At 40.7% G+C, this 26,647-nt stretch overlaps 1 protein-coding gene across 4 annotated transcripts in view; it reads left to right on the top strand.

Annotated features, from left to right (window-relative positions):
• The window catches only part of tpm2 (tropomyosin 2 (beta)), a 55,974-nt gene extending 29,810 nt beyond the window's left edge, over positions 1-26,164 (top strand). Inside the window, exons 6-9 of one of the 4 annotated variants that reach the window (XM_039780683.1) lie at positions 11-86; positions 4,030-4,092; positions 4,466-4,535; positions 24,346-26,164. In XM_039780683.1, the coding sequence (XP_039636617.1) occupies positions 11-86; positions 4,030-4,092; positions 4,466-4,535; positions 24,346-24,428 (292 nt within the window). In that variant the 3' untranslated portion in view covers positions 24,429-26,164. Of the gene's footprint in view, positions 1-10; positions 87-1,427; positions 1,504-4,029; positions 4,093-4,465; positions 4,536-9,051; positions 9,456-24,345 lie in introns of those variants that run through there. The other 3 variants (XM_039780682.1, XM_039780684.1, XM_039780681.1) reach the window with 3 other exon arrangements.
• Positions 26,165-26,647: the final 483 nt, after the last annotated feature.

Below are 26,647 nucleotides of genomic sequence, written 5' to 3'. Positions count from 1 at the left end.
ACCCCTTCAGGCGAGTGAGGGAGCTGGAGGAGGAGCTCCGACTAATGGACCAGAATATGAAGTCCATGATGTGCGGAGAGGAAGAGGTACTTAACTGTACGAAAAAACTCCAGACAGGTCTTACTCTGACCTGCTGCCTTCTGCTCCTCTGACTTGCAGAGCTCTTGACCCCTCTCTCTGTTTTCTGTCTGCACTCAGCCTCAAGCATGGCCTTCAAGCAGTACTTAACGGATAGCTCTGGTGATATTCTATGCTGTTTTTCTTTTCTCGTTACAACAAATCCCATGAATAGACCAAAACCAACAATGAATTGATGTAAGGGTAAAAGTTTAGTTTGTGTGTGTGTGTGTGTGTGTGTCTATCTGTCTGTCTGTCTGTCTGTCTGTCTGTCTGTCTGTCTGTCTGTGTCTGTCTGTCTGTCGGTGTGTGTGTCTGTAGTTGGTAGTTTTCAACCTGGACCCTATTTTCCCAGGCATTGGTGTCTAAGTTACTAATGTGAACAAGAATGTTTTTAAATTGGCCCAGTATTCAGGGAGAACGCTGTAACCGGCAGCCGTGAAACGGGCTGCAATATAATCATATATGGGAAATGCACACTGTCAATTTACATCCTCTAAAAGTTCTGTTTTTGCCGCTGACAGACTCGGATTATTATTCTAAGTGTCTGACAACATGATGAAAATAATCCCTACAGGTATATATACTATACCTTTAGCATGTATAGACCCCTAACACACCCATTTACATGTGGAAATATATTGGCTCTATACACGCTAAAAGTCCTGATTATTTACATGGAGTCTGGTGGGTTTGGTGATGGGGATTTCAGGTCTGTTTCTGGGGAAACAAAAGGATCTTACTCTTTAACAAAAAGGTCTATCTCTGTAGGGATCCTTTCCATAATGTTGTCAGACACTTATATAATATTAATAGAATATTAATCTGGCAAAATCTCCACCAATCACAGTGCATGGCTACCTGCCTGTATGTACAATAGCATTGAGAGAAAGACTAACATTGTTGGTTTGAGTCTGCACATGGGACTTACTGGGGGAAAAAAATAGAATAACAACAGATTTATTTTTTTAATTTGTGATTAAGCTAATACTTAATTTTGGCTGTAATCCACCACCCAGCCATGTCTACATTTCCTGTTTAAAAACACCCTGGCATCTTGCTAAAAACCCTCTTCAGCACTCTTACTCAGAGTCAGGTGTAAACAGAGCCGTTTTCATGACGGATCGTCATCTTCTGTCTCTGAGTAACACAGACAGAAAAATGTTTCTAAAAATGTTGGGAGTGGTCCTTCAAACCAGTGTCAGGGTTTGAGCTCTTCTGCTTTCCTGCCTTTCAAATCACTACCTTTTTTCTCCTTTTTTCTCCTGCTTTTCCTCTCTCTCTCTCTCTCTCTCTCTTGCCTTGCTCAGTAAATCAGGAGACCTTGAGGAAGAGTTGAAAAATGTCACCAACAACTTGAAGTCACTGGAAGCCCAGGCTGAGAAGGTACAGTAGGAGCTGAGGGACATTCAGCCACAGGACCGGGCCAATCAGAATAAAACAAAGACATTTAACAGCACACATACCGTCCTCATCAGCCTACTATAGAAACGTTCAATAGGGACGTTCAGGTGACAGAGACATGCATCCGTCTTTCTAAAAAGTCCCTGACAATAAAGCTCATGTCCATTTGTAAGACTGATGTATGATGTTGACTTGAAAATTGGGGAATCGGTTAAAACTAAATTGTATCATGGAGTGGTCAGGACCCTGGGAATACTAAGTGATGTTCAACAACCTTCAAGGTTTTTCATAGATTATTTCACATAACCTATCTTTCAGAAGGAACAACGCTCTGTGACCTGAATGTGCCCTAATGTATGGAAGCAAATAAGAGACCGAAGTATTTGATTGAAATTATTTTATTAGGAATAACCCCTTGAGATGTAGCATCTCGTTTTCGAGGGGGTCCTTAAAAGGCAAAAATATACAGTACATTCACAATTAGACAATACAGTTAACAAAATAACACCAACAAAAGAAGAATAAGAAAAAAAAGCAATAAATATCAGAGAAAAAAAAGGCATCAAAATCAGGCAATCTTACTCAATGTCTAATCCAAGCAAGAATTAAATGGCTAATGCTGCTGTCTTCTTATTGAGGGTGATGGTAAAGTTGTTCATACTGTACTTTATATAATGATGAGTAGTGAAAGGACATCAAAGAATAAATCTACAGTCTATTGTAAACAACATGGAGAGGGAGGAGAGTGTTGGGTGCAACTTGATGTACAACATAGGCAGGGTGCAATTTGTGAAAAAAGCGGAAGGGGATGTCTTTTGATCATGCACAACAAAACAAAATATGCACAAATTAACCCCCTTCCTATACCCCTCGAACCGAGATGCTACATCTCAAGGGGTTATTCCTAATAAAGAATAATACCATGGATTTAGAGCCACTCGATCAGCCATGCCAAAAAACTTCAATATCCAACGGAAAATAATCTCAGAATGAAATAACGCAACGTGGTGTCAACATGAAACCCAGTGTGTTCAAGCCGGAGAGAGGAGTTCACTTCACGTCGAAAAGAAAATACTTTCACACAGGAAACGATTGTTCGTTCTTCAGGAGTGGTTTAATCCAAACAATTTTTTCCTAAACTTAACTGGCCGTTTCAGTGCTTAAAGTTAACTGTCATGGCTGCATGATGCTCACTTTTTCTGTCTAAACTCCACTACCACGGCCCCTGAAAGCACCGTCATCTGGCGGTGTCTGTAGCCGGCTCACAGTCCCCTATTGGCTGCTGAACAACTGCTGCTGGTAGCCGGCGTCCTGGAGCTCTGTAGCAGCTAAATCCAACCAGATACTGCTGCTCAGATTTGATCTTTCTATGGCACTACAGATTGTTCACGTTACAGCGCTTTACTTAGTTTAAAATACTTCTATTTTAGGTAAGTAATGGTCTATTTGTGAAGAAGCATTGATCACTTTGAGGGGGGTTACATTTTGTCCCTACTGGGGGTAAACATAATTCAGCAGAGGCAGGTAAATACATCGTATCCTGAACATAGGCATAGTCCAGAATTGGTCAAATTAGTTGCTGCACACAAGTTTCTTTCTAACAGTAAAAGAGACGCAGTTACTCAAGCGACCGAGAACACCAATACCAAATTTGATTATTTTATTTTACAATATGTGACACTTGAATGAGAGCTCAGAGTCCAGCCAAAGACCAAGTTATTTGGTGTGTTCAACAGATCTTTGGCTCATGCATTATACCTTTATCTGAATATACTTATAAGTTTAGATAGGTTATCCATGGAAGATGCTTACCCTTGACTGTAGTGGTTTTCAGGGGAGCAAGTTTATCCAGAACGTTCATAAATTCAAAGTATAGAAAAAGTTTTTCATTTTAACAGCCACTGAATACGTCATATTGTACTTAAAATAGGACATTTCTTGATTTGCAAATTAAAAAAAGCTGAATTAGAATAAATTCAAGTTTATAGAACTAAAGAAAAAAAATAGATTCACGTTGTTCAAAATGAGACTGTTCAAATTCAGATCTAGAATTAAACATCCGTCAATTCAGTCTATCAAATTCAAGTTGAACAATTCACATAGCAGAACAAATAAATTCAGATGCATGGTTTAAAAGTAAAATATTTCATTTTTAATCAAGTATTCAGTGGCTGTTAAAATTCCAATACATATGTCTTTTATTTGCTTCCATAATAATGAACATATCAGAGGCACAAACTGTGGTTAAGGTGACATAATGACAAAGTTGAAAAGCTCTACAGCTATCTTAACATTTTACTCTTTCTGTTTTTGTGTTTCACACCCAACTGTGCATATTTATCCTACTTGCCGTTCTTAAAGAAATTCAAATAATCTCCTTAAGTAATGCAGCATAGTAGTGTATTAATCATCTATGTATGAAGTCTGTCTCCTTTTAGTAGTGAATACTGGAGTTGTGAATGTATTTTTTAATGCACTTTGTAAAATCCTTTTATTTTTGGATTTCAGTACTCGCAAAAGGAGGACAAATACGAAGAAGAAATCAAAGTTCTTACTGACAAACTGAAAGAGGTGAGAATTCTATAGTGTTACTGTTTTTTAATTTAAATTTTTTTACAAAATATAAAACGTACAACTCGCAACAGGAACAAATCCCCCCCCCCCAAATCCCAGTTTAGGACCCGTGGTAACCGAGCCCTCGAGTCAGTAGCACCGAGACTTTGGAATGCTCTGCCTCCTCTTATACGATCTGCTGTCTCTGCTTTTATAAACAGGCATTTGGTTGACCTGTCTGCACTGTATTTTAATTTTACTTTGTGATTTTAATTTTGCACTGTGTTTTAATATGTATCATATTGTATGTGTTATGTAAAGCACTTTGTGATTTGTATCTGTAAAGTGCTATATAAATAAATTTGACTTACTTACTTTGTGTGTGTCCCAGGCTGAGACCCGTGCCGAGTTTGCAGAGAGGTCTGTGGCCAAGCTGGAGAAGACCATCGATGATTTGGAAGGTATTCAACACTCACCTGTGGTCTGCTCCTCTGACAGCAGAAACATGTCTTGGAAACGTGTGAAAGTAACAAACCGCTTCGCTAATTCCAGTTCTTCTGTTGGAACTGACTTGGTAACAGGGTTGGGCAACGATTTTAACAATTCTGATTCCAATTCCGATTCTTCCTTTCAATTCTGGTTCTTGTCGATTCTTGATTCGGATTCTTTGAGGGGTGGAGTTAAAATGGGTCACATGCTTATTTCACAGATAAGAGGAACATTTGATTTTAATTCAGTGGTGATTTACAGTTTTACCGGGCTTTTTCCAACGTAAAATAAAGCCACACTTTAGAGCGCAGCTAACTGTGCTCTGTGGCTGCAACACAACAAGCGCCTGGAAGTACGCCGGCCACCACGGAAACCAAAACTTGCGAGCATTAAATTTGGAACCGATGATCTGATTTGAAAAAGATTCTAAATGATTGCAATAAAGAAAAGATTCCATGGAAATCGTAATTTTTGAAACGACTCCAAGTTGGAATCGGTTCTCGATGCCCAATCCTAGCTGTGTACTGCAGTTTTGACTGATGAAGCCATTGATGATTAGAATAACCATATCACCTCTATCTAAATCATTGCATGTGCCTGGTTATGCAACTTGAGAATTAACTTGTTGTTAGTGTGTAAATATACAGTGGTCACCAGTTTAACTCATCCAAAGGCAGAAGGTTGATAGTGAGATGCATTATTTCTGGGCATTTTCACCTCTGTGGGCCTGTGGTCTTCATGAGCACAGTGATGTGAAGATCTGTAGAGGCTTATGGTGTCTGGAATCAGTCAAATTGTGCCTGGGTGCTCTCAAATGCCACCCTCAGCTTTTGATGGTGCCTAAGTTGAGCCTCCAAAACAAACGTGCTTGTTTGGGTTTTTATCGTCAGTTGATCTGTTTCAATGTACAGATTGCATGTGCAGTCCTTGCAGTCATGTATTTTAGGCTGTGCACAAAAGTCCGCAAGACATACCTGTACACCCTCACAGACGTTGGCAACTATGTGGACGAGGAGTTATACTTTGACCTTAAGGCCAATTCATGCTCCAGTGTTAAATTAACGCCATGGATGCGTAGGAGATACAGACCCTATGCTTGAGATACAGACCCTATGCCTTAGCCTGAGGTGCACCGCTTAAAAACCTTTTACTACACGTCGGACTACGCACGTCGCTTGGCTGGGGCTTGGTAGTGTTGCATTTCCCCCGACTCATTTCCTGGTTCTCCTTCTCCATAAATAACATGAAATCAAGGAGAGGGTTAACTTTTCCTGCTCCAGATTTCCCACCGTGGTCAGAAAGAACAGGGGAGACACTTTGTTTCTCTCACTATGACTCTAGAGTCACTACTCTACACTCTCACTCGCTCTACCACACACTTTCCCCCACACACACGCGCCAGCCCTGCTATTCTCTTAAAGAAATTGACGCACACACCAACGGACAAATATAAACTTCAGGCCACTTACATAGGCTACGGAGAAAGCTCTGGGTGGAGCCTCCGCAGAACCATAAATCAGGCTTCCATACAGGAGCACTGTGCCCGTTTTGGAGTATATCAGGCATTTACCTGAAAATGTTTGCCAACAATTAGGAACATATTAACAGTGGAGTGAGAGCAAAGAGCTGGGCCAACCGGCATGCCGGGGCAAAGTTTTCAAAGGCCTGTGGCTTCATGAAGATTCTCATTTACCAAGTACCAAGTCAGAGACAGCTGGACTTTGCCGTTTTAGTCTTTTGAATATTTGTCAAGAACAACACAAAACATCAGGAGGAAACTAATCCAGACATCGTCTTGGACAGAGCCCTGCTCCCGGTGGTTTAGGACCCGGCTGTGGTTTGCATTCAACTTCTAAACGCAGGCCAATTTTTTGTGTACATTTCATACACAGGGTTGATTAGAGTGCTTTACATACAGTACAATAGAATACATGACAGAAAGTGTGTAGAATAGGGCGCCCAGATAGCTCAGTTGGTAGAGCGGGCGCCCATATATAGAGGTTTACTCCTCAATGCAGCGGGCCTGGGTTCGACTCTGACCTGCGGCCCTTTGCTGCATGTCATTCCCCACTCTCTCGCTCCCTTCATTTCTTCATCTGTCCTGAAAATTAAAGGCCTAAAATGCCCCTAAAAAAATCTTTAAAAGAAAAAATGTGTAGAAGTAGAATAAGAACAGGGAAAATAAATAAAAGCATAAAAAGTGAACAAGTGATAAACAGCCAGCAGGTGGCATGTGTGAGCAATCCTAGCCTCCAAAAGGACAAACCCATGCCAACACACTGTACTGGGGTCAGTGAAGTAAACATTACTTCATTGGTTTACCACTATAGCAGTGTGTGTGTTTAGGCAGCAGGGAAACTTTCAGCAGCAGCAAAGATACATTATCAGACTTTTCTGACAGAACATTTCTAGAATGAAAACTTACATTGTCATGAACCAGCTATGCTTTACAGTTTCATATTGTATATGATACAGACTATTTGATCAGTGATTAATAGATTAGGTTTATAGATTAAACTACCCAACAGTACGTTAAATAGTTCAAATTCACCCATGCCACACAACCGTAACTTTGCCAGTTTGATTTCAGCATGGGACCTTTCATTTACCACCCAAGTGCCCCCCCCCCTTCTCTCTGCCTCGTCATTGTCAACTGTCCGATAAACGCGAAAAAAGCCAAACGATCATCTTGAACTTAAACTTAAACTTATTAATACCAAGTACCACAAGTACTTTTACACTGTAATATTGCTACATTTTCTTAGGTATAGAATCTGTGTACCTGTTCTACCACTGGTGACTAGTAGCAAGTTGGAAGGGTTGTTCTACAACATATGTTTCTGGGTTTGAAAAAGAGGTAACAGTAAGACTTTGTAAGTGGCGAAACAATCAGATTTTTCTTAAGACATCCAAGTCAGAGACATAGAAAAGCACAAGTTTCCAGGAAGTGTGGACTTCTAACATGGCTTCCAGAGGGTTACCAGAATGCACTAATAATTAACCATTCAACTAAAAACCCTTTTGATCTAGGAAGTGTTTGTTAGGCATGATCTCTGGCATGTGTTGTATACAGAGGTGTTGAGTGGAGCATGACTTCAGTCAGTTAGTGTGTATTTGAACCCGGTCTGACATGATTCGTCTGACTGAGCTTGGAGTTGAAACTTGTTTGTTTGCTTTAGCTTTAGTTACTTGTGCTCAGGTGAGCTGCAGTAACCAGCTGATGTGACGAGAGTAACATCTGATTTATGCTTCTGCGTTAAATCCACGCCGTGGTTACGTACGTAGGTGCGTGGAGATACGGACCTTACACCGTAGCCTGACGTGCACCTCTCAAAAATGTTTTACTTCCTGTCGCGGCAATGCAGACCACAACTCACACAACTGTGATTGTTCTGCTTGGCCGTGGCTTGGTAGCTTTGCATTTCCCCCCTGACTCATTTCCTGGTTCTCCTTCTCCATAAACAACATGAAATCAAAGAGAGGGTTAACTTCTCCTGCTCCAGATTTCCCACCATGGTCAGAAAGAACAGGGGAGACACTTTGTTTCTCTCACTAGGACTCTAGAGTCACTACTCACTCTGAAGATAATCACCATCACTCTCTGACTCGCTCTACCACACACACACACACACACACATATGCCGGCCCTGCTATTCTCTTAAACAGATACGCTACAACAACGCAGACACTAGGGCTGGGTACCTAATTCGATACTTTTTAGGCACCGATGGAACTGCCTCTAAAGTAGCTAGTATCGAAAAATGCGTCATCATTCAACACCCAATTTCAATAAGGAGTCAATCTCATCAGAGTCAGTGAGCCAATCAGCACGCAGCATGCTTCTACCAAGATCTAATAATGTTTATGATTGGCTGTCTCGACATTACACATCGTAGAGACTAGCAGGAAAAACTCTAAAATTGGTATAGTTTAGGTACTGGTATCAAAGTCATGATATTGGAATTGGTACTGGTATCGAAGATGTTTGAACCATACCCAGCCCTAGCAGACACCAGCGCGCAAAGTATAGACCTCAGGCCACTTACGTAGGGTGCTGCGGCGTGCGCGATGCGTAAAGAGTAATTAATCAGAAATATTACCACTGTAGTGGAACTACATGGAATTTGCCTTGGTGATTGGGTGCATACATAAAAACAAGCATATTAAACATTAATACGAATAAACAATAAATACCGAAACAGAGACAAATATATACAAAATGAAAGCCCCCGCAGAAGCATAAATCCTGCTTAACACCAGTCACTGGTCATTTAGTTAGTTCTTTTTGTTGTACTTTTCTGTTTCCTGTCCCTTCGCCTCATTCCGTTTCCATTCTGTGTATCTGTCTACTTGTGTGTGTGTGTGTGTGTTGTGTGTGTGTGTGTGTGTGTGTGTGTGTGTGTGTGTGTGTGTGTGTGTGTGTGTGTGTGTGTGTGTGTGTGTGTGTGTGTGCGTGCGCGTGTGTGTGTGTGTGCGCGTGTCCTCCAGATGAAGTGTATGCTCAGAAGCTGAAGGGCAAGGCTCTCAGCGAGGAGCTGGACCTGGCCCTCAACGACATGACTACACTGTAGCCGCTCTCACTTCCTCTTTGCTTCTCCTTCCTGTCTGAGCTCTTTTCCGCCTGCTCGCTGTCGTTTTGTTCCATTCCACAGTGGTATCAGGGGCTAGAAGATTCTAAAAATGCAATGTGCTGAATCCACAAACGCTTCAGGAAGTGGTGCCTGTGTCACGCAGCACTAGTCTTTGTACAGAGGGTTGAGTTATTGCTCACCCAGTCACTGCTGTGTCTGCAGGTTCACTGAGTTAATGTCCTCTCTTTATTGAATATTCATGTAAACCCGTTTTCCCCTTCCCGCTCTGTAATAAATTTATTAAAGCTCTCTTGACTTTTCTGTCTCCTTCCAGTCTTGTCTTCTTTCTCTTTTGTTTCCTTCCTCTATTTTATATATACTGTATAAGCAGTGTGTGCATCATAAACATCTGCTTTGTGTAGTTGTAAATAGAAATAAGGAAGTTTGGAGTGTTTTTATAGATTTGAAATATACTCTATATCAGTGGTTCCCAACCTTTTTTCCTTGGCGCCCCCCTACTCATGTCTAAGAAAAGCTGTATTATCTGTATTATCATAATTTGTTTAACAACCTCAAACCAGATAAAGACTTGCGCACCCCCTGTGATCTTTGCCGCCCCCCTGAGGGGTGCCCGGACCCCAGGTTGGGAACCACTGCTCTATATAACCCCTTGTAGAAAATCGTTTGTTGAATACCTCACTCAGGTTCCAAATTGAAGAAAAGAATCATGACTTAAAATGGATTTACGGATTCATACTTGTATTTTGGGTTTCTACTAGAACATGTTTACATGTCTAAGTGATAAGGAAAGGTGCTTCAATGTTTCCTTTGTTACCTCCTTTAGCATAGGATACACTGGACCATCATTTATGAAAGGAAACAAGATAATGCCGTCCCACAAGTCCTTGCAGCAGCAAAATTTAAAGCGATGCATCACCATTTGGCCGTTCACAATCAATGTAAGGTGCACAGTAGCGCCAAAATCTTGTACGCACCATGCATACATTTTATTTTCTGTGAGACATTTCAACACATCTAATAGGCCTTGATAATTATAATGTTTATGGCACTGTTAGAGTGGTGTAATAAACCGGTTAATGTGAGAACTTTACTCTTCTCTCCAGTGAGTAACATGACAGTGAGCATGTGTTTACAGCACACCGGACACTGGTTTATTTAGATCAAGTTACCTGTTCGCCCCCTGACTTATTTCAATATATATACGTTTTGTTAAAGGGGTGATAGAATGCAAAACCGATTTTACCCTGTCATAGTTGAATAACGGCAGTTCGGTGGGTAAATAGGACATACATAGAAACTCAAAGACCCACTGACACCCCTTTACTATGAAAATCTCATATTTTGAAACTGCCGCTGAAAACGGGCGAATCCCAACAAAGCTGAGTTGCTTACGCAAGCGTCTCAAAATCCGGAACCTTAAGAGAACAGTCACGCCCCAACATTTACATAGGCTACACAACTGACCTGAGATCAGGTAGTCTTCTGAATCTAGCTAGGTCACGCAGATCTCTGCTATTCCATTACAAAATTCACTTCTGAAACTTTTTTATGCGAGAAATCAACCATATAAAGCTCAAATATGGGCCGCTTTACGAAAAAGGATGGCTAATTGCAAATTTTCTCCGACTGTGTGTCGGAGTTTAGTGCCGGTGTTGGTAATGCCTGGGTTGCTACATCGCCGCCCTGACCGCAGTGTCAGCGAGCTTGTTACGCCCGCAATCTTTTACCGCAGCCCGCAGGTTCCAGTTAATCTTATAATGGGTATGTGTGTTGAGTTATTTAAACAAACAATCGGGGAAATAAAGCCTCTTGTCCGCGAGTCTCATTGATAGAGCCGCGGTGAGATGGAGTCCATCAATGAGAGCTAGCTAGCCTCCTCCTAACTCTGACATTCACAAAAATACATTCATTTGATATCCGAAATCGGACAAGTGTTAGCTAAGCTTTGTAAGACCTTGAGGAACCTGTAATATTCATGCCGTGACGAAATTCAAACTGTAAATATACTTTAGTTATGCGAAAGTGAGCAAGCTGCGATATTTCCCCATTGTAATGAATGGGACATATAAGCAAGCGGTCTGTTCTACAAAGATCCTACTTGCGTCTTATAAAAATGCCTTAAAATCAAATCGGCAACAACGAAAGCTTTATAAGACATTGGGGAATGATGTTATATAAGTGGCGTGACGAAATTCAAACTGTAAATATAATTTAGTTATGGCGACAGTGTAGCTAGCTAGCTGCGGTATTTCCCCATTGTAATGAATGGGACATATAGCAAGCAGCTGCTGGTCCTACAAAGCGCTACCGCGTTCATAAAAATGCCTTAAAATCAAATCGGACACAACGGTTAGCTTTATAAGACATTGGGGAATGATGTTGTATAAGTGGCGTGGCGGAAATTCAAACTGTAAATATAATTTAGTTATGGCGACAGTGTAGCTAGCTAGCTGCGCGGTATTTCCCCATTGTAATGAATGGGACATATAGCAAGCAGCTGCTGGTCCTACAAAGACGCCACGCGTTCCTTAAAAATGCCTTAAAATCAAATCGGACACAACCGGTTAGCTTTATAAGACATTGGGGAATTATGTTATATAAGTGGCGTGACGAAATTCAAACTGTAAATATAATTTAGTTATGGCGAAAGTGTAGCTAGCTAGCTGCGGTATTTCCCCATTGTAATGAATGGGACATATTGCAAGCACGCTGCTGGTCCTACACGACGCCTCACGTTCATAAAAATGCCTTAAAATCAAATCCGGACACAACGGTTAGCTTTATAAGACATTGGGGAATGATGTTATATAAGTGGCGTACGAAATTCAAACTGTAAATATAATTTAGTTATGGCGACAGTGTAGCTAGCTAGCTGCGGTATTTCCCCATTGTAATGAATGGGACATATAGCAAGCAGCTGCTGGTCCTACAGACGCACACCGCGTTCATAAAAATGCCTTAAAATCACGTCAGGACGCGGTTAGCTTTATAAGACATTGGGGAATGATGTTGTATAAGTGGCGGACGAAATTCAAACTGTAAATATAATTTAGTTATGGCGACAGTGTAGCTAGCTAGCTGCGGTATTTCCCCATTGTAATGAATGGGACATATAGCAAGCAGCTGCTGGTCCTACAAAGACACCTCGCGTTCATAAAAATGCCTTAAAATCAAAGTGGTGTGCGAAATTCAAACCGTAAATATATTATAGTTATGCCGGCAGCTGGCCGGGAGCCCGTAGTGCAGTATCCACAAAGGGTGACTTTGCGCTGGGTATGGAGCCCAGCAGGCTGCCGTTCTCGTCAGACTGTGTGGAGCTCCTAAAGTCCGACACGTCTTACCAAATTTGCAATTAGCCATCAAATTTTGTAAAAGCGCGCCCATATTTCAGCTTTATATAGTTGATTTCTCGCAAAAAACTCACGAAGTGAATTTGGTAATGAAACATTGCAGTGTCTGGAATATGAGATTCTGTCGCTTCTCTAATGTATGTGTATTGGGGATTCGCTCAACCAATCAGCGCGCGTCTCTAATATGTGCGTATGGCAAGTCGCTCAACCAATCAGCGCGCAGCTCATCTAAATATTCATGACCATACCATATTTGGAAGAAAAGCTCTTGTTACAAATAGGGCCAAAACACAGGGATGCATAAGGGCCCATAAAATATCAACCAGACCATTTTCAGCCCAACCAATGTTACATACCCCATTAGGAGACCATAAGGAACAGTGTGAAATACCCTATATAATCATTCTATCACCCCTTTAAAAGGTCACTACAGATATGACTACATTATTATGACCATGTGTAAAAGTAGGAATATTATGTGACAGTTGCGCGGATCGGCTCTGACGACATTCAAATAAATGATCTGAAATCCCCCACCCACACCCACCCAAATAAGTTATTTGCATCCTCTCTACAGTCCCTCTAGGCTATTGCTTTTAAATGATGCATTGTAGTGATGTATCAGTGTTTTCTTCAAAGATTTAGTGTAATGATAAGTAAGGCAGTTTTTTTAGTAAATGTGTCACTGTAATTGATATCGTGGGACATTTAAACAGCAACAATAGTAACGGACCTGCGTGAAGTGTGGCCCCCCATGTCATTCAAAAAATTATTAAAAACACTGCTATTCGTTTGTGCTACGTTTGTGCCGGTTTATGTCGTAAAAATTATCGTTTGGGCTGTTAAGGGTTTTAAGTAATTCAACTTTCCATTTTCTGGCCAGTGACATCACCCAGCCCCACCATTAATGTCCAAATCTCGCCAAAATGGTCTCAATCATTTGTGCTACGTGCATAAATGCGCACAGCTCCGCTGTGTTTACAGTGTAGAGAATATTGTCCTCATTAATAATGTATTTCTGTCACACACACAACCATCTAACCCTTGTAACATAGAATATGACGCCTGCAGTAGATCTAACACGTTCTGCTTATCTTTACATTACATTTAGCTGACGCTTTTATCCAAAGCAACTTACAATTTCTATATAGGTCAGAGGTTGCTCCTCTGGAGCAACTAGGGGTTAAGTGTCTTGCTCAGGGACACATTGGTTGATGTATTGCAGTGGGAATCGAACCCGGGTCTCCCACACCAAAGGCATGCGTCAAATCCACTGCACCATCCCCACCCACTTATCTTGCATACATTTAACAATGATTTCCATACAATCATCCTAATCGGGATTCATGTGGATAAAAATTAGTAGGCAGCAGGGTGAGCGTTAGCAACCAATATTGAAAATAAACTTTATTTGCTGAACACCTTTCATACAAGAAACAGCCTACAGCTCAGTGTTTTATAATAACAGAATGACATGCAGTGAGTGCCTCACATGAAACGACATAATTAATGCAGAACAAGATGAAAATGGTGATGAAGTAATATTTTCCACCAGGTTGTCAAAGTTTATTAAGCCTGCATGAAACAACACCACAGTTGTCTTTACCTAATTCCTTTTGAATTCTCCTTCACACCTTTCCTTGACCTCATTACGTTTACCATCACGGTTAAGGAAAAGTGGTTAGGAAAAGGACTTTTCGAACACAGCCAGTATATTTCTCATACAGTCTGTTGTACAGAAACAGTGGTTGATGATGAACATTCACATAGCATGGGTTATTGTCTACAGGCGATCCCTGGATTCATTAAGAGAACAAGGGAGATGTAATTGTTATGCTGTGCTACTAGCTACCGCCAGCTACTAGCCAATAGCCAGCAGTTTGGGAACAGAGACGTTAATAACGTTACATCCACGTTACAGGCTTTACAGCATACAGCCCTCGGATGGATTATAAGATAATACAAAAGATTAATTACAGCCGTTATATTGATTATTACAGCTACAGGACTTCGGGAGAACCGTCATATGAGCCTGCAGTACAGGGTTGCTCAGCTGGGCGCAGTACCGTGGGTTGGCTCGCTTTAACTATGCACGTTCATAACTCTGTATTTGGCTATTAGTGCATGCCACAACTTTTAAAACATAATGATTTAAGTAAGGACTATTTAAGTGTTCAGACTGGTAAGTTGATGTACCTCAAAAACATTTATTCGCTGATATATATGAGTATAGAGTATTTTTCACCATGTAAGGTCTATGGAAAAAGTGTTTCTGGGCCAGAGGTTCATCCCATAACGTTGCAATTCCACCATTGGCCGCTAAGCCTGGCACTGTTCCTGGGGTCTTGCTGTTCTCGGCGCAGAATTGTGAATGATGATGGTCGCTCTAGAGTAGGGTTTCTCAAAGTCCGGACCAAGGTCTGCTTCCGGACCAAATGGTGAGTCAACCTGGACCGAGCCAATAAACCTTGTGTGATGAGTGCAATACCTTATGAAGTGTAACGTTTGCTGTTTCGAAATAATTTTTCTCTTGAACGATAAATTGTTGGTGATGTTGAATTTGCACACAAAAATCAACACAAAATGCTGAATAATATGTAAACAAAAAAGAATTATTTTACTGCATGAAGCTAGAAAAAACCTACCGTTTGGTACCAGTAGCGAAGTCCATGTAATGGTATCCAAATCGGTCTAAAAGTTGAGCAGGAAAACTGAGTATTCAACTTGAATATACTGTATGTTGCTTAAAATTAAAAAGTGAGTTGATTAAATGTTGTTTTGTTATGGCCAATGGTTCCGGACCTCTGAGCTGGATTAAAAATCTGATGCGGACCTTTGAGTAACAGGTTTGAGAACTGCTGCTAGAGTGACGTCGCATGAATTCCGACTGTCCAGTCTGAGGTCGCATTTTAAAAAGAAGTTAAAGTGGCCCGAATCAGAACTGGAAAACATCAGATGCCACGAGGCTTGGGCTGTTCACACTGTCACATATGACAAAAAAAACAAAACAGATTTGGGTTACTTTGGCCTGCAGTCTGAACGTAGCCAATTTGTTCTCAATGCATCCTTGGTGCATTCTCACCTGTACTTAGAGCTGTCCCCTTTAGTTTCCACTGTCGACTGATTGGATCACCCAAGACGCATGTTAATACCACGTCTGGGCCACAGACAGGGCCATTGAAGTGTAATAGTCAGTCTCAGAACAGATTGCTTTGTCCAGACATAATCAAGGCGATATGGGACGATATGCTTTTGCCCCAGTTTGATTATTTCACGATACAAGGGTGCCAATTCAATTTGTATATCTAGAAGTATTGGGATTCGATAGCACTGAGTATGGCGATTTTCTTTTCTTCTTTAACAAAAACAAAAGTTGAATAATACACTTCTAGAGATCATGAGACATTTCTAAAAACTAATTGTAACTAATTAAAAAGAATGCACATCACATTTATTGTATTGGTAAAGAAGAACATTAAGATGGATTTTCAGCATTTTCTGCTTTCGCTCTAAAATCATATGTATCGTGATTTTTTTCTACACCCTCCTTTGACACATCTATCACTGGTGTATATAAACTTTATTAATAGTAATATAATTATAGTCCCACATAAGGATATATTTCAGTTCCCTCCCTAAAGCTTTGAATAAAAGCTAATGCACATTTCAAACTTCATATCTACCTGCAGGTGCCACTCACACAGCCAGAGTTTTCCTTAGTCTCGCAATAGTCCACACAACATTACAGGATGGGAGAAAAACATGCTCCATTGTATTGGCGTTTCTTTAAACCAATCACAATCCTCTTGGGCGGTGCTAAGCACTGGACGGTACCTGTTCCACCACTGGTGACTAGTAGCAAGTTGGAAGGGTTGTTCTACAACATATGTTTCTGGGTTTGAAAAAGAGTTAACAGTAAGACTTTGTAAGTGGCGAAACAATCAGATTTTTCTTAAGACATCCAAGTCAGAGACATAGAAAAGCACAAGTTTCCAGGAAGTGTGGACTTCTAACATGGCTTCCAGAGGGTTACCAGAATGCACTAATAATTAACCATTCAACTAAAAACCCTTTTGATCTAGGAAGTGTTTGTTAGGCATGATCTCTGGCATGTGTTGTATACAGAGGTGTTGAGTGGAGCATGACTTCAGTCAGTTAGTGTGTTATTTGAACCCGGTCTGCGGCGTTAATTCTGACTGAGCTTGGAGTTGAAACTTGTTTGTTTGCTTTAGCTTTAGTTACTTGTGCTCAGGTGAGCTGCAGTAACCAGCTGATGTGACGAGAGTAACATCTGATTTATGCTTCTGCGTTAAATCCACGCCGTGGTTACGTACGTAGGTGCGTGGAGATACGGACCTTACACCGTAGCCTGACGTGCACCTCTCAAAAATGTTTTACTTCCTGTCGCGGCAATGCAGACCACAACTGACACAACTGTGATTGTTCTGCTTGGCCGTGGCTTGGTAGCTTTGCATTTCCCCCCTGACTCATTTCCTGGTTCTCCTTCTCCATAAACAACATGAAATCAAAGAGAGGGTTAACTTCTCCTGCTCCAGATTTCCCACCATGGTCAGAAAGAACAGGGGAGACACTTTGTTTCTCTCACTAGGACTCTAGAGTCACTACTCACTCTGAAGATAAATAACACCATCACTCTCCACTTCTCTAACCGCTATACACACACACACACACATATGCCGGCCCTGCTATTCTCTTAAACAGATACGCTACAACAACGCAGACACTAGGGCTGGGTACCTAATTCGATACTTTTTAGGCACCGATGGAACTGCCTCTAAAGTAGCTAGTATCGAAAAATGCGTCATCATTCAACACCCAATTTCAATAAGGAGTCAATCTCATCAGAGTCAGTGAGCCAATCAGCACGCAGCATGCTTCTACCAAGATCTAATAATGTTTATGATTGGCTGTCTCGACATTACACATCGTAGAGACTAGCAGGAAAAACTCTAAAATTGGTATAGTTTAGGTACTGGTATCAAAGTCATGATATTGGAATTGGTACTGGTATCGAAGATGTTTGAACCACACCCAGCCCTAGCAGACACCAGCGCAAAAGTATAGACCTCAGGCCACTTACGTAGGCTGCGGCGTAAGCGCTGCGTAAAGAATCCGAATCAGAAATATTACCACAGTAGTGGAACTACATGGAATTTGCCTTGGTGATTGGGTGCATACATAAAAACAAGCATATTAAACATTAATACGAATAAACAATAAATACCGAAACAGAGACAAATATATACAAAATGAAAGCCCCCGCAGAAGCATAAATCCTGCTTAACACCAGTGACTCCTGGTCATTTAGTTAGTTCTTTTTGTTGTACTTTTCTGTTTCCTGTCCCTTCGCCTCATTCCGTTTCCATTCTGTGTATCTGTCTACTTGTGCTTTGCTCTGCTTTGGTGGAACATGTGCTCGTTCAAATGGACTATCTGTCCAGTCTGAGTTTTCTGTTGCATGACTAAAACAACTTTTGAATGTACACGTTCCACCAAAACAAGTTCCTTGCAGAGGCCCCGCGGCTTTTCCCGTGCTTAGCACTGCCCAAGACGATTGTGATTGGTTTAAAGAAATGTCAATAAACCAGTGCACGTTGTTCTCCCAGCCCGGAATGCTGTGTGGACTAGCTAGACCCTCCTCCGCAGCGCTGTAGAGGAAGGTCTGGCAATGCGAGACTATATGTATTATTGTATCTGCTCTTAAAAAAGACACTTTCCTGAATGTAGCGGCGTCTGAACACAGCAGAGAAAACAGACAAAAGGCAAAAAACTAAAAAAGCAGTGACCGGAAAATCAACATATCGATTAGGGTCTGTCACTGCATCGATGCAGAATCGTCTGCATTACGATGCATCAGTGCAATGATTAATTTCAACACCCCAGCCCTCACATTGTCCAATATGACACTGTAACAAAGTGAGACAACTGTTGTCCCTTCAAAGATTGTCACACACCCCTACATCACAGCTGCTTTTCCTTCTCTATTTGCTGAGTCAACAGAAGGCAAGGCAAGGCAGCTTTATTTGTATAGCACATTTCAGCAACAGGGCAATTCAAAATGCTTTACATAAAACTTTAAAGAGCAATTAAAAACAATTAAAAAACAAATTAAAACATTAAAGTGCAGGTAAAAATGATTAAAAAAAAAAAAAAAGTGACTTGGTGTTTTCGTTACCCATTACAAGATTGCAGTAGTTCTACTTTTCACTACGATGTAGCCGTCACTACAAAGCTTAATTTAATCTCGGTAAACCTTGCTAAATCCGGGACAGTTCACAGTCTGTCTCTCGATAAGTTCACAGAAATATCTGACAAGTTCACAGACGTTGTCCTTCTTATTGACCTAGTTCACAGACTAAATCTGACCAGTTCACAGACGTGGTCCTTGTATGGATAATCTATTGTCACACCCGTGTTTTTTGAGTTCTAATCTATGTCACACTTGCCTTGGAGAAATTCTCAGAAATATGACCGTTATCTGTTCAAAAATACCACTAGATAAAAGACAAGAATAAAATTGACAGTGCAGTATAAGAACTGAGAGATAAAATACGTGAATAAAGGTTACAGTGCAGTATAAGAAATTAAACATTAAAGAGCAGTTATAGAATGTCATACAGTGTCATCAATGTAACTTCAGTCTAACAAATGAACAGTTATTTAAAGAAAGGCAACATCAAAAAGATAGGTCTTTAGCTTTGATTTAAAAGAACTGAGAGTTGCTGCGGACCTGCAGTTTTCTGGGAGTTTGTTCCAGATATGTGGAGCGTAAAAACTGAATGCTGCTTCCCCCTGTTTAGTTCTGACTCTGGGGACAACAAGTAGACCTGTCCCAGACGACCTGAGAGGTCTGGGTGGGTCATAGTGTAGTAGCAGATCAGAAATGTATTTTGGCCCTAAACTGTTTAGTGATTTATAAACCAGCAAAAGTATTTTGATATCAATTCTTTGAGGCACTGGAAGCCAGTGTAAAGACTTCAGTACTGGAGTGATGTGATCCACTTTCTTGGTCTTAGTGAGAACTCAGGCAGCAGCGTTCTGAATCAGCTGCAGCTGTCTGATTGATTTTTCCAAATCCTGCTGAGACATAAGTCCTTTGATAGATCATAGAACCCTTGATATATTTTTAAGGTGGTAATAGGCTGACTTTGTAATTTTCTTAATGTGGCTGTTAAAATTCAGGTCTGAGTTCATGACTACACCAAGATTTCTGGCTTTGTCTGTTGTTTTTAACATTGTCATTTGAAGCAGAGTGCTGACTTTTAATCGTTCCTCTTTTGCTCCAAAACAACCACCTCAGTTTTTTCGTCATTTAAGAAAATTCTGGCACATCCAGTCGTTAATTTGTTCAATGCACTTAGTCAGTTGTTGTATTGGACTGTAGTCCCCTGACGATAAGGTTATATACATTTGTGTGTCATCCTCATAACTATGGTAGCTTATTTTATTGTTTTCCATAATCTGAGCCAGTGGAAGCACGTAGATGTTAAACAGGAGAGGCCCCAGAACTGAGCCTTGGGGAATCCCGCACGTCATATTTGTATGCTCAGATGTATAATTTCCTATTGACACAAAGTAGTCCCTATTCTTTAAATAAGACTCAATCCACTTTAATACTGAGCCAGAAATGCCAACCCAGTTTTCCAACCTGTCTAGTAATATGTCATGATCTACCGTATCAAATGCAGCACTGAGATCAAGTAATACCAAGACTGAAATTTTGCCACTATCTGTGTTTAAGTGGATGTCATTAAAGACTTTAACAAGAGCTGTCTCAGTGCTGTGATCGAAAACCCGACTGGAAGGCATCAAAACTGTTGTTTAGTGACAAGAAAAGGGTGAGTTGTAAAGAAACCGTTTTTTCAATGATTTTACTTAAAAATGGAAGGTTTGATATCGGCCTGTAGTTGCTCATTAGTGACGTGTCTAGATTGTTCTTTTTTAAGAGTGGCTTGATGACTGCAGTTTTCAGGGCCTGTGGGAAGATACCTGAAAGAAGAGACGTGTTTACAATCTGCAGAAGATCTGAAGCCAAACAATTCGAAACATTTTTGAAAAGGCCTGTCGGTAGAATATCAAGGCAACATTATACAACATGTTGTATAATGTCCTCCAGGTTTTTACGGTTAATCATATGGAATTGGGTCATATTGGAATTTGTTTTGCCTGGACACTGTGACAACACAAACTCTGTATTCGATATGGAAGAACTGACTGTTTGTCTAATTTTCTGAATTTTGTCGTTGAAGAAAGTGGCAAAATCATTGCAGGCCTCAGTGGATAAAAGTCCAGATGCTATTGGTACTGGAGGGTTTGTTAACCTATCGACAGTAGCAAACAAAGCACGTGAATTATTATTATTTTTGGCAATAATGTCCGAAAAGAAGGACCGCCTAGCATTCCTGAGTTCCGAATTATAAATGCGAAGTCTCTCTTTATAAGTGTTGTAGTGGACCTGGAGATTAGTTTTTCGCCACCTGGGTTCTGCTTTTCGACACTCTCTTTTTTCGGTTCTTACCAGTATGACATTTCTCCATGGAGATCTTTTCTTACCAGAGACAGCTTTGACCTTAGTGGGAGCAATGGCATCAATAACATTTGTAATTTTACAGTTGAAATTAGCTACTAACTCAGCATCAGTCACCACAACCTTGGAAATGTTCAAACCCTTGGAGATAATCAAGTCCAGAGTGTGCCCCTTGTTGTGTGTGGGCTCCGTCACATGCTGAGTCAGTCCATAGTTCTCAAAAATACAACACAGTTCTTTGGTCCCTCTATCCTGGGGCTTATCAACATGAATGTTGAAATCACCAGCAATAACTACACAATCAAAGTTAATACAGATTATAGACAGCAGTTCAGTAAAGTCGTCAAAGAAGGATGCACAGTATTTAGGTGGCCTGTAGATATTTAGAAATATAGTTTGAGGGGAGGACCTTAGCTGAAGTGCCACATATTCAAAAGAAGCAAAGTTTACATAAGATATTTGAGTACATTGGAATGAGTCATTAAACAAAATGGCGACTCCACCTCCTTTCTTGTTCACTCTGTGCTCACTCATAAAACTGAAGTTAGGGGGAGCTGACTCTATAAGAACAGCAGCACTGTTATTATGGTCTAACCAGTTTTCAGTTAAAAACATAAAATCAAGATTGTGCTTAATAATAAAATCATTGATTAAAAATGATTTACCTGCCAAAGACCTGACATTTAGTAAGGCTAGTGTTATTGTGTTAAAATACTTTTTTGGGACAGGTTGTTGCTGACGAGGAATGGATGCTAAATTTGCTAAGTTGGCAGTTAAGTGCTTCTTTTTCTTACTTTGCAGATTCACCATTCTTTTTCTATTACCTATCACAACATAGATTTAAGAAGAATTTAATACACAGGGCCCAGGCTTGTCCTGGAAAGAGTCATGAGTGCCACTAGGCGTGCAGCCTGGACCCAGAGAGAGAAGATTCTCAGGTCCGCCTGCATTTGTATTAGATGATCTGTAAACCATGTTTCTTTATGTGATAGCTGTGGGAACAGTACAATGCATCGCTACATTTGCAGTGTCAGGTACATACTGTGAGTAACAAACATACTGATAAACCTTTTATATAATTGCTTGATGTGTCTGTGTGGCACGAGTTTGATGGCTAGTATTCGGTTGGATTTACTATAGTCTCTATACATCTATACATAAGTCTCAGTGTAAAGAAAACTACATGGACACACTGTCATGAGACTATGCATAGACTGGCTTGCCTTGCTTCAATCGGTGACAGGCCGATTGCATTGTGACAGTTATGCTTTAATTCATTTCATTTTCAAACAAGTTTTGTAGTTTTTAAGTTGGTTTTGCAGTTGGAAACGGTTTTGTGTTGCACAGTATAAATAGTGGGTTCAGTTCCGTATTTAGAATTACTGGAAAAAGTCTTTTTGAAAATGAGCTAAAACAACTGAGAAATACAGGTAAGACTTTATTTTATAGTTCATAATTTGCTCATAGTTTCCTGGAAAGTTCCCGGAATAATCTATGTATTTAATCTGGTACTAATTAAAGGCAATTATAATGCCCAGTTTAACTGCCAGAATTGCCAGATGAACATCAGTTCAGACATCTGTAACTGTGTAGTCTCGCATTGCCAGCTCTGTCTCCACAGTGCTGTGGAGTAAGGTCTGGCTGCACCACAGATGCATTCTGGGATAGGAGAAAAAAAACCGCTCTGTTTTGTTTAAACCAATCACAATGGTCTTGAGCGGCGCTAAGCTCCGGACTCAGCTCTGCTAAATAGTCTCAGGAAGGAACTTGTTTTGGTTCAACATTTGCACATATTAAATGAAGTTTAACACAAGTTTGACACAATACAGTAATGTGAGCTATTTAAATGAGCTGGATACGTGGCCGGGTTGGGTCAGTGTTAGAGCAGGCGCACATATACTGAGAGGTTTATGCCTTGATGCAGAGGTACAGGGTTTGAATCCGACCTGTGACAATTTCCTGCATGTCTTCCTCTCTCTCTCTCTCTACCCTTTCTCACCTAGCTGTCCTGTCAAAATAAAGGCGGAAAAGCCTCCAAAAAAGAAAAGAGCTGGATACATGGTTAAACCTCATTAGCTCCGTGTGTACTTCATCCACAGCAATCCCACCAATCGCTCCCAAAACGTCCCAGTTAGAGAGGAACTGCCCTAAACATAATCTTTGGCAGGCCTGCCTTATTGCCAATCCAAATTTTCTTCAAAACCTGCCATTTTTAGCGCATGGCTTGCTTGTTGAAGGTTGTTGTTTCCTGTAGCAAAGGGATTTTAAGAACGGCAACACAGAGAGCAGAAGGTGAGGGGCAAAGGACATCAAGATGTCAGTCTTTAACCTGGTAAATGTGCTTCTGTTGATCCAGACTTGCCCCAGTATGATCAGTACCAAAAGACATTGTTTTTTTTCCAGGAAACTTCTGAGGAAATTATAGTTTTGTAAAATAAAGTATCATTGAAAAATGTAGTGTAGCGTTAAATAGGTTTGCGACGTTCTCCAGCAGCATTTAATTATTCTCTTTTAAACCTCGGAAACTGCCAAATTTAGCTTCTCGTCTGTCTTTTGAGCACACCCTTTTATGGTAAAGGAGCGCTTCTTTTTGGTGGTGGTTGAAAAAAGTCTCACAAGGTGCTCTTTGGTGCCGTGGTAACCCAATAGTATCAGAACAGCATGACAACCAAGGCACTCTTTTTTTCTGAAAGTAAAAACTAATTCTACTTGCCCAAAGTCTATTTTTGCTGGCATGTTTTTTCGGGAAAAAAACGTCAAAAATAGCGTAAAGAAACCCAGGTAAAAAACGTAAAAAGCAACAATGCAGAAAATTTAGTCAAAAAATCATCAAAAGCATTAAACAATTGGGGGGAAAAACTGTCCAAAGCGGCAAGCGCAAACTCAATTCTTGATTGGCCAACGGCACGTTCAAATCAAATCAGTCAACAAGCGTTCACTGACGTGGGGGTGCAAGAAAAAAAAAAAAAAAAAACGGGCAAGTGGATTGTTTGATTTACTTGCCCGACTTTGCGTTTGCCTCGGGCCATCGGGCAACCCTTATTGTTGAACCCTGATTGATGCAGCTAATTCATAGCAAAAGGTAAAAAAAATGTGTATTCTTTTGCTGTGCATTAGCTGCATCAATAAAGGATTTTTAATATTTTCTTCAACAATAGTGCCTTGGTTTTAATGCTGTCCTTTTATGGTAAGACTGTGTAGAATTTGAGGGCCTCGGGATTTTCTGTATCTCCAGTTCCAGACAGGAAATGTATTTAAATACTCACCCTTGTGACTTTGTTTCCTCCCCCAGAGAAACTGGCCCAGGCCAAAGAGGAGAACCTGGACATGCACCAGGTGTTGGACCAAACCCTTTTGGAGCTCAACAACCTATAGAGACCACCTCAGAGCTTTAATCAACGCTTTAATCCCCCAACCCAACCCAAGCTCCCAGCGCAGACCTGTACAGATGGAGTCTGAATGTAACATCAACAGGTGTTTACACACACGTCATGTGAGGACGGTTCAGACGTTAGTCTAGAGCCCTTGCAAGAATGTGTCTATGGCTAACTCAAAGATATTTAGTGTGCACTACAAACTGTTGCGAGTCTCTTTAATCAGAAAATTATCTTATCTTCAATACAAGGTTCCTTGGGTCTCATTTATCAACAGTGCGTAGCAAATGTTCTAAATTCTGTCTTGCGAATGAAATTTAGTATGTGCTTAAGAACAAAAACAAGATCTGTATGTATCAAACGTGCGCAAGCCAATCCCACCTGTTCTTAACCACCATGCTCGTTCACACTTAGGCCAATGCATTCAGAAACCTCTCCAATTAACCATATATGGTAACAACAGATCCCTTTATCAACCACGTGAATGTGTTAGTCCCTCACCGTAATAATGGCAAAGAAGAAGAACTTCTCAAACCGTGAAATGAAGCTACTGGTAGATGAGGTTGAATCCAACCAACAAATATTGTTTGGTTCACTCAGGGCAGGACGAATTACAAACAAAAGGCAAAAATGCTGCATTGGAGAAGGTCACGGATATCACGACACAAATCCAACAGTACATTTTTAGGGATGCGGCACCTACTTAGAAGCCGCTCTGTGCCCTCGCCAAGCAGATCAGCGCCATCTTTGAGCGCATTGTTTGCCAAGTCTTCCAGTAACGCAAGATACGCCACAGCACTATATTTCAAACATTTGTCACAGCGGTCTTTTATCGGGTTTGACACCAATTGGGCAACTTGTCCGTTTAAAACTAGAAAAATGAATGAGTGTTTTCTAATAAAAAGAAACACTGGACACGTGTGGATGTTGATTGTGTGATGCATACTGTGACACTCCTAAATGCTTTTTATTTGTAGTATGGCTCTTCTACCACTAGATTCTGTTGGTAAGCATGGCCAGAGCTGTGCTTATATTCACACACATTCCTAAGTGTAAGTGCACGTTGGTAAATTCCACACTTTGCGTGGTAATGTTCTTACGCATTACATACACACACACCTGTGCGTACGTGCGGTTGATAAATGAGGCCCCTTGCATTCACATGTGACTATCTTGTGTGCACGTAAAAAGTCACTTATGGCCACAACTGTCCCAAGAGCCAACGTTTCCGCTGGAACAGTTTCTCTTGTTTGACCAAACATGACGAAGCATTTCTCATTGGACATAGTCAGGAATGTAGCAAAGCTCACTTATGTATTGTCATCTTTTCAGAGCAATGATAAGAAACTCAAACTCATACAAGATAGTTGCTGCTGCACACAAGGACACTTTCTCCTTCACACAACATGGTTTCTAGTACAGGAAATGGCAAAGGTGTCAAAAAAAGAAGCACTGCTTTAATACATTTGCAAATTTGATAACATGACAAATTTAAAAAAGTGAATAAATCCTAATATAACATATGAAACTAGAAAAAGTAGTCAAAAAAGTAGGGCCTAAACTCAAAGGAAGTAACTAAGCAGTAAAGAAACTACAGTAATGCCAAAAGCAAACGGTTTGATAAGATCAGAGATAAAGTGTAACTATACATTTTAAGACAGGATGTAAACAACTTGTGTGCACCTAAATTAGAAACCAAACTGTCATAAATTGAATAAAGTGTGTCATATCTGAACACAAAAGACTACGTGTAGCGTCATTTTTGATAATATCTGGGTGTTCAAATGGGAACAAATGTAACTTTTTGTTAGTTTTACTGACATGGACCATGTAAATTAAGTCTTATTAATACCAAGTGAACCAGTTATTTTTTTTGCATAACTTTAGTGGAGACAAATCACAAATTGGGGTATCAGAGCAGCACACACTTAGCCTCGTGAGACCGTCCTGATCTCGCGAGCTCCAGTTTTCCACTCGCAGATCAGTCTGGCATCTTGAGATAGAGAAAATTTGGAGCCGCTCGCCAAACGACCAGGCCAATCAGCGTTGGTTTTGAGGTGGGTTAGGTGGTGATAGACAGATGAACCTGAACCTGGGAACCTGAAAATGGTGTCTTTTATTCCTAAATTCTCGTTACACAAACGGCAAATATCCTTTACCGACATGTTGCTTGCTTGCTGAGCTAACAAGCTATGCTTTGCCTGCAGCAGCAGGGGTAGC

The sequence above is a fragment of the Perca fluviatilis genome, chromosome 17, assembly GCF_010015445.1.
Source record: "Perca fluviatilis chromosome 17, GENO_Pfluv_1.0, whole genome shotgun sequence".
In the NCBI taxonomy this organism is placed as follows: Eukaryota; Metazoa; Chordata; class Actinopteri; order Perciformes; family Percidae; genus Perca; species Perca fluviatilis.
The sequence above is the reverse complement of the archived record's forward strand: the minus strand, read 5'-3'. Positions and strand labels throughout refer to the sequence as shown.